Source organism: Aotus nancymaae, unplaced genomic scaffold (assembly GCF_030222135.1).
Source record: "Aotus nancymaae isolate 86718 unplaced genomic scaffold, 86718_ANA_hifiasm-v0.15.2.pri h1tg000059l, whole genome shotgun sequence".
Classification (NCBI taxonomy): domain Eukaryota; kingdom Metazoa; phylum Chordata; class Mammalia; order Primates; family Aotidae; genus Aotus; species Aotus nancymaae.
This window is the reverse complement of record NW_026988473.1, coordinates 9,247,382-9,263,550: the sequence shown is the minus strand read 5'-3', so window position 1 is coordinate 9,263,550 and position 16,169 is coordinate 9,247,382. Positions and strand designations below refer to the sequence as shown.

General features: G+C 56.8%; 1 protein-coding gene across 2 annotated transcripts; it reads left to right on the top strand.

Annotated features, from left to right (window-relative positions):
• Positions 1–1,260: 1,260 nt before the first annotated feature.
• On the top strand, positions 1,261–11,116 carry SAXO4 (stabilizer of axonemal microtubules 4). 2 transcript variants are annotated; one of them, XM_012454388.3, is made up of 14 exons: positions 1,261–1,358; positions 2,250–2,386; positions 2,770–2,887; positions 3,084–3,237; positions 5,232–5,360; positions 5,885–5,948; positions 6,336–6,448; positions 6,881–6,940; positions 7,068–7,154; positions 7,494–7,607; positions 7,691–7,785; positions 10,040–10,204; positions 10,691–10,774; positions 11,002–11,116. In XM_012454388.3, exons 2-13 carry the CDS (start codon positions 2,278–2,280, stop codon positions 10,758–10,760), a joined length of 1,278 nt encoding a protein of 425 aa, XP_012309811.3. In that variant the 5' UTR covers positions 1,261–1,358; positions 2,250–2,277; the 3' UTR covers positions 10,761–10,774; positions 11,002–11,116. The 2 variants fall into 2 exon arrangements, with proteins under 2 accessions (XP_012309811.3, XP_021532498.2); XM_021676823.2 differs by lacking the exon at positions 6,881–6,940.
• The last annotated feature ends 5,053 nt before the right edge of the window (positions 11,117–16,169 follow it).

The window sequence follows — 16,169 nt, the reverse complement described above, 5'->3', positions numbered from 1 at the left end:
CGTAGCTCAGTTCTGGCACAAGAAAGTGCTTGATAAATGGGGATGGATATGGGAAAGGAGTGGGATAAGGCGGGCCTAGATTTTCCAATATGGAAGGACTTTTAGTCTGTTCCTGCATTTTGCAGATAGAAGGACTGAGGTCCACAGATGACAGGTCCAAAAGTCACACTGCGGTTGGGTCATCTGGCACCTGGGTTCCTGCTCCTTGTGGACTCCAGCGCTTGCCCTCCCGGGACACTCCTTGCCCAGACCGGCCCCTTCTGTCCTGAAGGGAGGGGAGAGTGAGGCTTGGTGGGGGCCTGTGGCCAGGGCGACGGGGCTGCTCTGTCCCCCACTCCTAGGACCGCCCCCCACTCTTATTAGGGGATGTAGCTGCGGCATCTCCTGCAGTTTCGAGTTACGGCCGCTGGGTGTCGCCACACAGCAAAAAACCCACAGGCCGCCGGGAGGACAGGACCTAATGGGAGCTGATGGGACAGCGCCTCCAGACCCTGATCCCTGACCCCTGAATTCCTGGAGCCCAGGTCGTTGGTCCGCTACAGACTACCTGCCAGGTGCTGGATCCACGCTCTCGCTAAATCTGCCAGCAGCGCTGTGAGGTGGGTGCTGTCACATCCCTTGTGAAGATGGGGATATGGGGGAGTGAAGAGGTGACAGATGAGATTTGAACCACACTCTTACCTGCTGCGGCTTCTTGGTCCCACAGTAATGGTACCCGGGTCGCAGGGTGATTTGGGGGATTATACGATGTAGTGTGTGTTAAAGGGCTTGGCACAGATCTAGCTGCAGCGGAACATAATAAACATTGATTGACCCAGAGGCAGAAGAGCGGGATCCAGATCCACCCACGTTTGAATCTCAACACGGCTATTTTCTTAATGCGAGATCTCTGGAGTCAAGTCGCTTTGCTTATCTAAGCCTCTTGTTCCCCCGGCGAAAATGGGGATAATCATAGCTACCTGAAGAGCCGCTCAGTGGATGGAGGTAGAGGATGTAAAGTGTCTGCCGAGAAGTGGGTACTTAACGGGACTGAGTGATCGGGATTATCTTTCATTTTATGTCATGTAGACGGCAACTCTTCCTGGGCCTGTGGAGGAGGCCGGAGGTCAGGGCTGGAGCCCTGGGGCGGGGCGTTGCACAGGCAGCTCCTGGCCCTCCCCTTCTAGCCAGGTCAGCCCCTCAGTGGGCCCCGGCCCTAGAAGGGCTCAGAAGCCTGGGGACGCTGTTGCTAGGTGCCAGTTGCTAGGTTACATACACAATGTTTCTCCTACATGGCCACCTCCAGGAGGACTGGCTTCTCTGGATCAGCTCTGCCTCCTCCAGCCTCTCCCTGACCTCAGAGCCTCTGCAGAGGAAAGGTGAGGGTGGGGCCGCTGTGGTCAGGCCTCAGGGAGAGCCCAGCCAACTCCCAGGGGAGGCAGGCAAGGTTAGAAGCAGGCAAGGCCAGGGGAGCTGAAGGAGAGAGAGGAGCCGGGGGGCTGGGAGTGAGCATCCCGGCCTGAATTCTTGGATGGGGGGCCAAGAATTCCCCAGGCAGGAGATTGTTGGCTCATTCATTCTGAGATGTAGCTATGTAAGGTTCAGGTCGGGGGCGAGGAGTCAAATGCCCTAGGTCTCAATCCCGGCACCACCACCTATTATGAGCAAATCCTTTATCATTTGGAACCTCACTGCCCTGGCAGTAAATGGGGACAGGAAGAGTTAATAATAAGATGTGAAAGCCAGACTCAGTGGCTCACACCTATAATCCCAGCACTTTGGGAGGCTGAGTCGGGTGGAACAGAAGGTCAGGAGTTCGAGACCAGCCTGGCCAATATGGTGAAACCCCATCTCTACTAAAAATACAAAAATTAGCTGGGTGCGGTGGTACGCACCTGTAATCCCAGCTACTCAGGAGGCTGAGGCAGGAGAATTGCCTGAACTCTGGGGGCGGAGATGCAGTGAGCCGAGATCGCGCCACTGCACTCCAGCCTGGGTGACAGAGCAAGGCTCCGTTGAAAAAAATAAAAATAAATAAATAAATAAATAAAAATAAATAAGGTGTGGAAAGTGAAAGGAGACACGAGAACTCTTAGGGTAAGTGTGGATGATCGGTTTCGTCCTCAGTTTAGGGATGTGGGAGCTGGACCAGAGGGACAGAGGCCTGGGAGAAGGGGCCAGCTGCATGGGGTGTCGGGGGCAGATCTTCACCCCTTTGGGCTTCTGAGCCAGGCTTGGGACCCACAAGGCTCCCCGTGCTTCCTTTCCAGGCCCCCCGGGGCCCTGCCCCACGGCATCATGATGGGGAAACTCCCCCTGGGGGTCGTCTCCCCTTATGTGAAGATGAGTTCAGGGGGCTCCACAGACCCCCTGAAATTCTATGCCACCAGCTACTGCACAGCCTATGGTGAGGGCACCTTTGTGCAGGAGCCTCCCCTGGGCCGGGGCAGGAAGGGAGGGGCTCTCTCTGAGGGAGGAGGACCCCCTCTGGCTGTCACACTGTAGCACAACCCCATCCGCTGTATCCATCTGTCCCTGAGCCCTGTCCGGCGGCTCCCTTCTCCAATTCTGTCCCTGCAGTTCTATCACTGTGATTTTGCCACACTGACCTTGTCCCCAGCCCACCCACTCCGTTTCCTGCCATCACAGTCCTGAAAGGCCAGGCTTGCGAGGCTCCGGCCCGTGGCTCTGAGCCCTCCCCTGTCACTGTGACCCCCGGGCCCCTCCGAGGACTCGGGCCCTGCCTGGGAAGCCCTGCTTGTTTTTGACCCTGGGGCCTGTCTCTGACAGGTCGGCAGGATTTCAAGCCCCGAGTAAGCAGTCACACAGGCACCGGCTACAAATCAAATTTCCGGCCCGTGGTCTCATGCCAAGCCAGCCTGGAGGCCTTAGACAACCCGGCCGTGGGGTACGGTCTATATGACCCCTTCCCAGCCCCTGCCCTGCTCATCAGACCAACTCCAGGCTTCGTGGATGGGGACCCAGAGCCTTGCCTGGCGTCCTGGGTGGCTCAGGGCATGGCGGACCCCTGAGCCATCCGTGGGAGGGTGCAGGGAGGAGGGAAGCTCTTGGGCAGAGGATCTCTAGCTCAGCCTCATCCTCAGGGAACAAGCCCGGGACCTTTTCCAGTCCACGAGCAGCCAGAGTTACCGCCCCCTGGAGGTGCCGGATGGCAAGCAGCCCCTGCCCTGGAGCATGCACCAGACCAGCTCAGGCTACGGGCAGGAGCAGCCCTGTGCGGGGCCCCTGACCAAGGAGGTCAGTGCTGGGCCAGGGCCAGGAGAGTGTAGCCCTAGGGTGGGGTGGGGCTGGGGCTGCACTGCCAACAGTTGGTCAAGGTGGAGGTGACAGGACTTGGAGCAGCCGCATTGCAGGGATGGGGTCCACTCCTCTTTCTCCCCTTTGTCCTCATCCTTATCCCCACCCTCCCCAACACCTCCATTGCCTGCCCCAGCCCCAACATGACCTCCAACTCCATTTCCATCCCCATCCATGCGCCCCACACTCCTGTGCACACCTGCGAGCCCCATCGCCGTCCCTACCACCACCACTGTCCCCCCACTGTCAACATCATTAACCCCATCTTTTATCTTTTCCATTTCTTTTTTTTTTGAGATGGAGTCTCGCACTGTCACCCAGGCTGGAGTGGAATGGCGCAATCTTGGCTCACTGCAACCTCCGCCTCCTGGATTCAAGCGATTCTTCTGCCTCAGCCTCCCCTGCCATCATGCCCAGCTAAGTTTTGTATTTTTGTAGAGACGGGGTTTTATCACATTGGCCAGGCTGGTCTTGAACCACTGACCTCAGGTGATTTGCCCGCCTTTGCCTCCCAAAATGCAGGGATTACAGGCATGAGCCACTGCGCCCGGGCCATCTTTTTCATTTCTTTATTTTATTTTATTATTTACTTATTTATTTATTTTTGAGATGGGGTTTCGCCATGTTAGCCAAGCTGGTCTCGAACTCCTGACCTCAGGTGATCCTTCCACCTCGGCCTCCCAAAGTGCAGGGATTACAGGTGTGAGCTACAGTGCCGCGGCCATCTTTTTGATTTCTATCCTCATTGTTACCACTATTCCTATCATCAGCACCACCACCAGAATGGACAGTCATTCATTCATCCAACCTGTATGTTCTGAATATCTCCTTGATATTTGGAGATAATAAGAGTCAGTGGAGTGTGGGGGGTGGGAAATACAACGAGGGAGAAGTAGGGAGGAAGAGAAGTGAAGGAGTTGCAGGCTGGGTGCAGTGGCTCCCGCCTGTAATCCCAGCACTTTGGGAAGCCAAAGTGGGTGGATCACTTGAGGTCAGGAGTTCGAGACCAGTCTGGCCAACATGGCGAAACCTCGCCTCTACTAAAAATACAAAAATTAGCCGGGCATGGTGTTCAGTGCCTGTAATCTCAGCTACTTGGGATGCTAAGGCAGGAGAATCACTTGAACCTGGGAAGCGTAGGTTGCAGTGAGGCGGAGATTGCCTGGGCGACAGAGTAAGACTGTCTCAAAAAAAAAAAAAAAAGGGCTGGACGCGGTGGCTCACACCTGTAATTCCAGCACTTTGAGAGGCCAAGGTGGGCCTATCACTTGAGGCCAGGAGTTTGAGACCAGCCTGGTCAACATGGTGAAACCCCATCTCTACCAAAAAAATACAAAAAATTTAACTGGGCTTGGTGGCTTGCGTCTGTAGTCCCAGCTACTTGAGAGGCTGAGGCATAAGAATTGACTGAACCTGGGAGGTGGAGACTTGCAATAAGTTGAGATCACGCCACCGCACTCCAGCCTGGGCAACAGAGCGAGACTCTGTCTCAAAAAAAAAAAGTAATAAATAAATAAATAAGAAGTGAAGGAGTTGCCTGTGCAGATCGGGAGGGTGGGAAGAGCTTGCTATGGAGGCCTGGACGAAGGCTTGAGGGAGGCCAGCGCCTCCAGACAAAGCTGTGTGAGGGATGAGTGGTCCAGGCACTGCCAACCGCAGGTGCAAAGGTGCTGAGGTGGGGCAGAAGGGAGACAGGCGGCTGGAGCTGGGTGAGGCGCTCAGGTCCTTGTGAGCCACCAGCAGGATGTGGAATTCCCTGTGAGCGTGCTGGGAAGGCTGCAGAGCTCTGAGCAGAGAAGGGACGTGCAGGTTTCATTGTAAAGGGTTCCCCTCTGGCGGCTATGCAGATACTGTGCTCTGTAAAGGTCAAGGGTACAATCAGTCAGGTAGTGACTGCCGCCCCCTTGACTGTCACTGGCCCTTCTTCCTCCCAGGTCCGGAAGGTCCATTTCGACACCCAGGAGCATGGGCCTCAGGCCATCACAGGGCTGGAGCCCAGGGAAGTGCCCCTCCTCCACCAGCAGCAGGGCCAGGACTCCCTGGAGCGGGAGAACTTCCGATATGTGAGTGGCAGTTCGCTAAGGGCTTCGGGGTGGGGCAGAGGAGCCAAACCTGCCGCCTCCTCCCACCTCAGACAGGCACTGCACTGACTCACCCAAGAAGCCAACTCAGTGTGGACACAGGGCGCCCAGAAAGACGGGAGAGCAAAGGATTTGACATTGGCTGTTTCCAAAACACCATCAATGTGGCTTCTCTCGATTTAACGCTGATGCTGTTCCCCTGCCTTCTTCCTCTCGCTCTCGGCCCCTCCTGGTCTGGGTCCCTCTGGACTCCCCACTCATTACCAGGAGTCTGGTGTGGTGTGTGACGTGCTAGTCACAGTCACAGGGGCACTGTGCTCCTGTGCTGGAATTCCTGGCCTTGCCATGCTCCGCCCCAGAGAGACCCCTGTGTCCAGGGTGCGTACTGGCCCACGCAGGCCTCCTCAGAGCACAGATAACCAACCCAGGTGCCCCTCCACTGCCACCACACGCCTTCGGGGCCCTCGTGGGCCGGTGCCCCCATTCCTGCGACCTCTGTGTTCCAGGGCCCACGCTTCATGACTTCGGAGTACAATTCCAAGTATCTGAGGGAACCTCCAGACCAGCCAGGTAGGCCCTGTCTGAACTCACAGCTCCCTTCCAATCACCCTCCCTACTTCCTACCCCAAGGGGCCTGGAGCTGGCTTAGGACTAAGAAGGCACCAGTGGAAGAAAGAAGGATGCACAGGCGGCTGGAGGGACACACCTCTCTGGGGCTGACCTCAGCGCCTTGGGCCTCCCAGGAGGGCGGCTTGGCCGGCGCATGCCCTTCCTGCTGCTTCCTCTCCTGTCCTCCGGCCTGGACACTGGAATCCTCACCCTGCCGCCCACAATCCCCATGACGCACGTCTCCAGGATCTCGGGGTCCGCCTCCTCCCACCTGCTGGGACACTGAGCCTCTGGAGGACCCATGGGTGGGCCGGGTGACCTGGCAGCACAGGGGCGTGTCTTTTGCAGATCTGTTGCAGAAAAAATCAGTTGGCGCCAAGGAGGGGAGCGGCTTCACCAAAGAGTCGCACCAGAGCCCCGTTGTCTTCCAGCCCCCCTCACAGGCCCTCCCTGGGGACCCGGTAAGTCCGCTGGGGTCCAGCTAGAACTTTTGGGGGCTTGAAGCCCTCCAGTCTCAGGGTTTCTAGCTTCCCTAAAGAATACGAGCTGCAGAGCCCTTTGTTCAAACACAAGGTGGGAGAGCTTAGGTGAAAACCACTGCTTTGGTCCCATTCCCCCATTTTATGGATGAGAAGACTGAGGTCCAAAGAGATGAAGAGGTGTAGCCGAGGTCATCCAGAGTTCAGACAAGAGCCCTGGCCTGCTGGCCCCACTCAGGGTCATGCCTTCCCCCGTCTTCTCCCCAAACACTTCCCTTTTCTCAATGATGCCCGTGAGAGCTGAGTCCTCCTCTGTGTTCAGCACAGCAGGGGCCTGGAGGCAGACTGGGTAGGAGCCGCCAGGGGCCTGGCCTGCCTCTGTGGGGCTGACACCCTCTGTGGGCCTCCTTCCAGGCCCTCCTCCCAGGCCAGAGTGTCACCAAGTCAAGCTTCCTCCCCAAGACTCACCTGCATGTAAGCTGAGCTAGGGGGAGGCTGGGGACCGCCTGGCGAGGGGAGGGGGGCAGTTAGGTCATGGCTCTAGAGGGCAGTGGGGGAGGCGGCTGCGTCCTGGTGCCAGTGGCTGCTTTGCTCCCTCCAGGGAGATGAGGTCCTACCTGTGCTGGCTAGAGGCTCCGGCTGGGAAACAGCCTTCAGTCGAGGGAATGAAAGGGTTCTGAACCCCAGAGTGAGTGACCTTGGCGCCTCGCTTAGAGAAGGTGGGGGACAGGGAGGTTTTGGGACAAGATGGCATTTTGGGTCAGGCATTGAAGAATAAGAAGAATTAGGATATTTGGGGATGTGGAGGTAGGGCCCCAGGTGGAGAGCGAAGAGAGCCTTGGCCTTCCTGGGGGCTGGAAGGCCAGGGGTGTGGTCTGAAATAGACTTGTCTGGAAGGGGAAGGGAGGGTTGCTGGGGCTGCGGACAGGTTGCAGCTGTGTGTGCCTCTGCCTGCCTTCCCTCCATCCCTGCTGCCTCAGCCTGGCCGCCTCAGCCTCCCTTCTGCTGGTGGCTCTGTCCCCTGCAGGTGCCCCCTTCTCACCCGGAACCCAGCAGCCTGAGTCATCAGCAGTTTCAGCCACCCCATCGGATGCAACAGACAAACGTTGCCCTGCTTAGCCGGGAGACCGTGGGGAAAAAGGTGAGACCTGCTACATCCATCCTCCACCCCAAATTCCCACCCTTCCTGACGTCACAAGTCCCCTGTCTATCCCTCTTGTGCAGGAGCCCACAGGGTTCAGCCGTAACAACCCAAGCTATGTCCGGAGCCCCCCTGATCCTGACAGGGATCATCGATTCCTGACCACCTACAACCAAGGGTGAGGTCTGCTTCCTGGTCCAAAGCTGAGACCCATTTGATAGACAGACAGACTGAGACTGGGATAAGTAATGAGCTCACAGCCTCCTGGATAAGATCCACCCTGAATGAATGTGGGTTCCCCAGAAGCAGACCCTAAGCCAAGGATTGGAGTGCTAGCACGTTATTAGGCGGGTATTAGGGGTGTGGGGGTGGGAAAGTTGGATGGGGGTGGAAAGGCAGCCGTAATGAGCATGTGACTAAGCCAGCGATCCCACGGGGAAAACTCTAAAAAACAGTGTAAAGCACATAACTCAGAGTTACCCCAGCCAAAGATGAGAGAGCTCGGGTATTTATACCCCCATACCCATCAGTCATTGGTTAAAGGCTATCCCCAGGGCAGCATTAAACCCCAGGTGCCTCCTTGTTCAGGCAAAGCAGGTTCTAGCAACCCAAGGGTAGCTTTCCCACAGAGATGCAGTACAGGGCATTGGTGGCCAGGCTGGTGGGAATGGAAAGAATGGGGGAGTGCAAGGGGGTCTGGAGCAGCAGCGTCTGCTAAGGCACTCCATCCAGCCCATGGTCGGTGGGCTCGATGGGTACTCAGAAGGTAAACTCTGTGCTGTGCAATCCCTGGGTGAGGAGTGACTGTCCTGGGCATCAGGGAGGGCTTCCAGGAGGAGGTGGCCTCAGAGCTATGGGGAAGCCTCCCAGGGCCAGGACTGGGTGGGGAGAGCATTATAGGAGTGTTATAAAGGAAGTGTGATTCTTTTTTTTTTTTTTTTTTTGCGTACAATGGTGTGATCTCAGCTCACTGCAACCTCTGCCTCCTCTGTTCAAGTGATCCTCCTGTCTTAGCCTGCTGAGTAGCTGGGATTACAGGCGCCTGCCACCACTCTCAGCTAAATTTTATATTTTTAGTAGAGATGGGGTTTCGCTGTGTTGGCCAGGCTGGTCTTGAACTCCTGACCTCAAGTGATCTGTCCGCCTTGGCCTCCCAGAGTGCTGGGATCACAGGCATGAACCACTGCGCCCGGCCAGGAAGTATAATTCTTAGGACAAACTCCTCTGAGCCAGGAAGTGCAAGCTTTCCTCACATCAGTCGTCTGTGTTCACCCTCTTCCCCTCCAACTCCTGGTCCTCCAAGGTGTCCCCGCCACCTCCCTGTCTCCTCAGGCTTCCCCTGCCCCAACCCCCTGCTCCGGGATACCCACCAAATCCATTCATGGAACAGACTTTAACTGAGCCGTGACTGGGTGCCAGGCCCTGCCCCAAGCCCTGGGAATGTGCGTGCAACTCCTGCCCCACAGAGCTCAGACCTCGGCATGGCGGGGGGTGGGGTGGGCGTGCCTGTGGCTCCCTCAGTTAGTGAGAGCTGTTAGGTGATGGGCAGGGAGAAAGGGATCAGGAGGGCTGCAGTGGGCGAGGGTCAGATTTGAAATCGGTAGCCTTGAGCAGGTGACGTTTGAGCAGAGACTGAAAAGAGGGGAAGGCGGTGGGCTGGAGGAGCAACAGAGTGTGACCTGGAAGGGCCATTGGTTGCCCTCTGTCCTCTGTCCTCAACCCTGAGGCTCAGAGGGGAGGAGCTGGTTGCACAGCAGATTCGCCGTGCAGAGGTGGCTGCTGCAGTTCCCACGGAGGTGGGGGGTGGGGGAGAGGCCCAGAGGCTCTGGGTGTGAGGGGTCACGATGTTCTGACCCTTCTTAGGCAAACATCCTCCTCCTGTGGCTCCGGCAGAGACAGCCCCGGCCCTCTCTGCTGGGTTCCTCCCACCTGCCTGCCGTGCCCGGGGCTACTGCCTGGTGTCAGGCACACTTGCTGGAGCTTTCTGGTGCCTGCAGAGCCCTGGGGTTGTCATCACTGATTTCTGCATTGATCTGTCTGCACCCCTTTGCGCCCTCTGAACCTGGCTGTGCTCAGTGAAATGGAGGGAAATGGAAATGAAACGGAAGAAAAGTTAAATGCTTGGAGAAGTGGATGAGACGGGGTCCCCAAGCTAAGGTGCTGGCAGGCCAGGGACAGGCCAAGGACGGGGGTGTCACTGAAACTGTCCTTTTATACTCCCAAGAGCGTCTCGGCATCAGGTGGAGGGTAGGGCAGACTGTTTGAGTAAGAGTTCCCCAAGTGGATGTAAGCTTAGGGAGAGCCAGCTGAGGAGGACAGCATGACACAGGCAGGGAGGCTGGGGGGATCTGTGGGCTCACGGACAAGGGCAGCAGGGGCTGCCTAGGTGGGCAGAGGCCAGCTTCCAGTCAAGGGCCCCTCTTCTCCTCCAGGTACTTTAAGAACATCCCCAAGGGTCTCAACCGGGAAGGCTGGACTCGAGGTGGCATCTGGCCCCAGAGGCCGGGAGGCTATGCCCTCAGCCAGCCGGTCAGCCGAATGGAGGCCACCCCCAAGCCCACGGAGAGCCTGCGGCACCTGCACCCCCACGTGGGAAGGTGGCACTCCCCCAAGCTCTGTTCTTTTTCCCTCCCCTTCATCCAGGCCCTGCGCCAGGCCTTTCCCTTGCTCTCCTCTCTTGCTCTGTCTGTCTGTCTGTCCTCTGGCTGGCTCTGGCCTCCCGTTTCCTGCCAGCACCCGCTCCTCCCCTCCTCTTCCTCCAGGGACCCCTCCCCTCCTTGTGGCTCCCGCTCCTGCCCCTGTGCTCCAGGCCCGGTGGGCTGCCGGGGGAGGGGGAGATGAATCCAGAGATGAATGGACTGTGGTTCCGCCTCACCCGGCTCCTTTCTGCTCAATTCAATTCCTCAGAAATTACATTTATACCAACAATGGCCTGGAGTTGGCAGGCAAAGAACGTTTGTGGCTTGGCTGCCCTGGTTGAGCCCTGACTGTGCTCTCTCAGGGAGGGTCAGGCAGAAGACAGGAAGGCAAGGTCCAGGCCTTGCCTGCCAACGCCCTCAACACTCCCCTCCTGCCTCCTGCAGAACCCTGGCCTCAGTCGACCCCTTCTACCGAGACACACCTCCCAGCAGCCGCTTCATGGCACCCAGCTGAGCCCTGAGCCATTGGTAAGGGGCTGGGGCCCCCCTCCCTCAGCTGCTCCCAGCGTAGGGGTGACCACTGGGGGTCAGCCCTGCCTCCCAAGCCCTGGGTTAAGCAAGTCCTGCCTAGGGACCCCCCCTCTGAGTAGGGGGTGGGAGATCGGGGGTCTCTCGGACTCTCTTCTATCCCAGGCAAGCGCACAGAACCACCCCAGAGTGCCCCCTCAGGCCTCACCTCTGCTTCTCCCCCACAGGTTTGTCAGCCCTAGGGGACAGAAGCCAGCCAGGCTACTGTCTGTAGCCCCACTCCATCCCCCACAGGGACCTCCCCCAGCTACTCTCCTAATGAAATAAAGAGCATTGAACAGAGACTTGTGACATTGCTGTGAGGGTGGCTGGGACAAGGAGGGCTGAGTTGGGCAGGGGTGCAGGGGTGGAGGAGCTAGGGCCAGATTTGGAGTCGGAAGGGCTCGGCTGGCATCTCTGAGGAACCATGGCACGATGAACCCGGCATTTGATCCTCCAGACTCAGTTTCCTGTCCTGTAAAGGGGTCCTCTATGGCCTGTGCTGTTTGGAAAGTACTTGGTCACATGTGGGTGGAAGAACCCCAGGGAGGGGCAGGTGGCCCAGAGAAGGGGAGGGAAGCAGAGGCAGGGCGAGGGGACAGAGGAGAGCCTCGGACACATAGACACCTGGACTCCGACCCAGAGTGGGGAGGGGCTGATCACAAAGGCTGGTTCCACTTTCCCTCCCAGCCAGGGTGACCCAAGCAGGGTGGCCTGTTTGTGAGAATGAGAACAGGCGGCCCCTCAGGCAGATGCCCCAGGTGCCTGCAAGACAGCATTCGGGCCAGCTCTCAGCACCTCTTGTCACCTCAACCAAGCGCATTTATGCAGTGCACAACATTACAACTGTATGCTGTGGCCTGCTTGCACCAGCTCCTTATAAATGAGGAGTGTGGACCCAGAGAGGGTGCGTGAGCTGCTCAGGGTCACACAGGGCAGAAAGGCAGCAGCAGCACTGGGTTGGGGATGTCCCCTGTGCCTTGCAGCCTTGTCTGGGCACACAGGCACTCCTCCGACCTCCTGCCTCCGCCTGTGTTCCTTAGTGGGGGTCTGTGGAGCGTGCTGCTGGCCCCAGAGCCTGGTGTACCCAGCACAGTCTTGAACGGCAGGCCCGGGGGCTGTCCACAGCCTGGCGGGGGCTCCATGTGGGCTGTGGGTGGCTCCAGCTGGTCCCAGCATGGGAGGAGGGGAGCAGAGGACACAGAGTCTCAGAGACAGACTCAGGACACAGCGACAGCCCATACTGTGGGTGGCGACCTGCTAGTCCATGCCCCAGCATTAGGGTGAGTCACCAAAGGGACTGGGCTGGGCCCTAGCCATGGCCAGAGTAAGGTGGAGAGTGAGCGAGTGTGGGATCAGCCAGCCCCTCCCTGCCCAAAGACACACACACACACACACACACACACACACACACAGACAGGAACTCAACACAAAAGCACACGCAAGGCAGGGTGTGGTGGCTCACGCCTGTGATTTCAGCACATTGGGAAGCCGAGGCGGGCAGATCACTTGAGGTCAGGAGTTTGAGACCTTCCTGGCCAACATGGTGAAACCCATCTCTACTAAAAATACAAAAAATTAGCCGGGCATGGTGGCAGGTGCCTGTATTCCCAGCTACTCTGGAGGCTGAGACAGGTGAATCGCTTGAACCCAGGGGACAGAGGTTTTGGTGAGCTGAGATCATACCGTAGCACTCCAGCCTGGGTGACAGAGCAAGATTTCATTTCAAAAAAAAACACCAAACATCAAAAACAAAAAAGCACACGCAAATACAAGCAAACATGTGTGTGCAGACCCCCGAAGTCACGCACACGCAAACACATCCAGGCGCATAAATGCCAACAGAAGTACACAAACAGACTAACATGACCACACACAGAAACACAAAACAAATGTGCACACACACAGCTTCACATAAACACCCAAGACTTCCACACGCAGACACACACGGCCAGCCTGTACCGCTGCTCTAGTTTGAGGGTTTGTCCTCCCCAGTCTCATGTTGCATTGGAATCCCCATGCTGGAGGTGGGGCCTGCTGGGAGGCGATTGGATCATGGGAGTGGATCCCTCGTGGTTTGGTGCCATCCTCACTACTGTGAGTGAGTTCTTGTGAGATTTGGTTGTTAAAAAGTGTGTGTCACCCCCCACCCCTTGCTCCTGCTCCTGCATGTGAAATGCCTGTTCCTGGCCGGGCACAGTGGCTCACTCCTGTAATCCCAGCACTTTGGGAGGCCGAGGCGGGTGGGTCAATTGAGATCAGGAGTTCAAGACCAGCCTGGCCAACATGGTGAAACCCCGTCTCTACTCAAAATACAAAATATTAGCCGAGCATGGTGGCAGATGCCTGTAGTCAGCTCCTCGGGAGGCTGAGGCACGAGAATCGCTTGAACCTGGAAGGCAGAGGTTGTAGTGAGCAGAGATTGCACCACTGCACTCCAGCCTGGGTGACAGAGTAAGATTCCATTTGAAAAGAAAAAGAAAGAAATGCCTGTTCCCCCTACATGGTGGAAGCTTCCTGAGGCCTCCCCGTGTAATATCCCAGCGAGTTAGAAGGAATGCGCCACACACTGAGTTTCAAATTAAGAGTCCTTTTAATTAGCCAGCGACCGAGAGACAGCTAATGCTCAAAGTTCTCTCGGCCCGAGGAAAGGGCTTGACTTCCCTTTATACCTTGATTTAGGTAGGGGAGGGGGAGCCTAGCTGAAGCAGAATTTTACAGAAGCAGAACAGGCAAGTTAGCTGGTAACCAGGGGGGAAGAGGTTCCCAGGACTGTTGGTTGCTAAGGGCATTTCCAAACAATCCCCAAGGGGCGTTCAGAGCGAGTTATACACAACAGCAGGTGTGCCTGCCAAGCAGGACACAGTTACATTGGTTATATGGTGCGATAAGCACAGCGTCAGCGTGACATAAGCACAGCGTCAGTGTGGCCCAGTTACGCACCCAGAGGGGCCGTGATAGGGAGGGGGAAGCTAGGTTGGAGTTCACAGCTAAGATGGAGTCAGTGATGCTAGCCCAGGGTAGGTTATTACACCCAGAAGCAGATGCTGGTGCTAACTTCCTATACAACCTGCAGAGCTGTGAGCCAATTAAACCTTTTTTCTTAGAAATTACCAAGTCCCCGGTGCTTTGAGAATATCCCCAAGCATCTAGACCAGGAAGGCTGGACTGGAGGTAGCATCCAGCCCCAGATGCCCGGAGGCTAAGCCCTCAGCCAGCTGGTCTCAGGGTTGCTGTTTGTTTTTGAGACAGGGTCTCCCTCTGTCACCCAGGCTGGAGTGCAGTGGCGTGACCATGGCTCTCTGCAGCCTCAACCCCCTGGGCTCAAGTGACCCTCTCATCTCAGCCTCCTGAGTATCTGCGTCTACAGGTGCACACCATCAGGCCCAACTAATTTTTCATGTTTGTTGTAAAGATGGGGTCTTGCTATGTTGCCAAGGCTGGTCTCAGACTCCTGGGCTCAAGCGATCCTCCCACCTCGGCCTCCCAAAGTGCTGAGATTAAAGACATGAGCCACCATGCTGGACACAGAGACACAAGAACAGATTTACAGAGACTTACAGAACAGACAGACAGACACACACAACACACACACAACACACACCACACACACACACACACACACACTGCACCTCATCTCTATTTCACGTCTTCGTTTCTTCTCCTCCGAGTATCCTTTTACAGCTCATGTTTCCTGCCCATCCTTCCTCTACCTGGGGGTGGGGAGTATGGTGCCGGGGACACCGGAGCCTGATCACACCCTCTTTCCATCATCTCCCACCTCCCTCATCCTGCACCAGGCAGCAGCTTGACCAGGGCAGGGGGAGAAACCATGAGGCACTGCAGCAGAGAGGGCAGGCTGGTCAGATTTTGGGGGATCTTGAAGGCCATGCTAAGGAGCCCCCCTCAATTATGAGGCCCAACAAAGGGGCAGACCATGTATACCTTCGTCACACTGAAAGTCCAAAGCCCAGGATGGTGCCTGGCACATATGGAGGTGCTCAGTAAATAGCAGATGAATGAATGAATGAATGGCTATGGCAAATGTGGGCTTCTGGGCATCACCCACCTTAACACTAGGATGTCAGTGGCCCAGCCTCCCGAGTCCGTGTGGTCGGCTCCTGCTTTCCACACCCACCTGTCCAGCTGCCATGGCCGCGGCCCTTAGGGACCACTGCTTTACCCCAGGATGCGCCGTTCCTCTCTGTGTGAGCCCCTTGGTCTACCCTTGCACGGAGCCCAGCCTCTGACCAGCCTCATGAAGCTTCCCTGCAGTGCCCTAAGGGCCTCTACTTTCCAGCCTTGGCCCCTGGTAGGCACCAAGACCAGGTTAGAGTCAGTGCTGGGAAATTCCATGTCCCCAGGACAGGAGGAGGGGACACTTTCTACCTGGTGGTTCCTCGGGATGCCATCCCTGTTGAAGAGACATCCTGCTGTGTGGCTTCCTTCTCCTGCTCTGTGCTGTCAGGGGAGAGTGGGAGAGTTCCGGTCTCTCAGCATGAGAGTTTGGAAGATATGTGAGGCAGTTAGTCCCTAAGGGATGGCCCAGAGGAGCAGGCCAGGGGCGCTGACCTCATGGCTTCATTTTCAGTGGCCTCATCCCCTTTGCTCCCAGACAGCATCAGCCAGAGCTCTTTCCCCTCCAGGCCTAGGCAGTCAGCAGAGCATACCCGTCACAGGCCTGAGCCCTGGAATCCGACTGCCTGGGTTCAAATGCCAGCTCTCCACAACCCAAGGCGGCTCCCTACCATCAGCCAGTCACCCAAGCCTTCTGTGACCTCCAGTTGTCACCTACCCATTCTGAGCTTCAGCTAATAGCAGCAGCTGCCTTCTGGATGAAATCCAACATGCACAGAGTACACACAAATAGAAGCTGCCCGATGCTAGGGCGGAGGAAACAGAGGCCGAGACGGAGGTAGAGACTTGGTCAAGGCCACACTGCAGCTTGTCACAGGATCTGGCCTCTGTCTCCTGCTTGGCCCTGGGTAGGCCCCCTCAAGACCCTTCCCTGAGGCCGAGCTAGGTGGCTTATGCCTGTAATCACAGCACTTTGGGAGGCTGAGGCTGGAGGATCACTTGAGCTCAGGAGTTCGAGACCAGCCTGGGAAACAAAGTGAGACGGTCTTTACAAAAAATTAAAGAATTAGCTGGGGGTGCGGTGGCTCACACCTGTAATCCCAGTGAGCCGAGATCGCGACACTGCACTCCAGCCTGGCAACACAGTGAGACTCCATCTCAAAAAAAAAAAAAAAAAAAGAAGACATAACATTTTGGCCAGGTGTGGTGGCTCATACTTGTAATCCCAGCACTTTGGGAGGCCAAGGCAGGCAGATCACAAGGTCAGGAGTTTGAGACC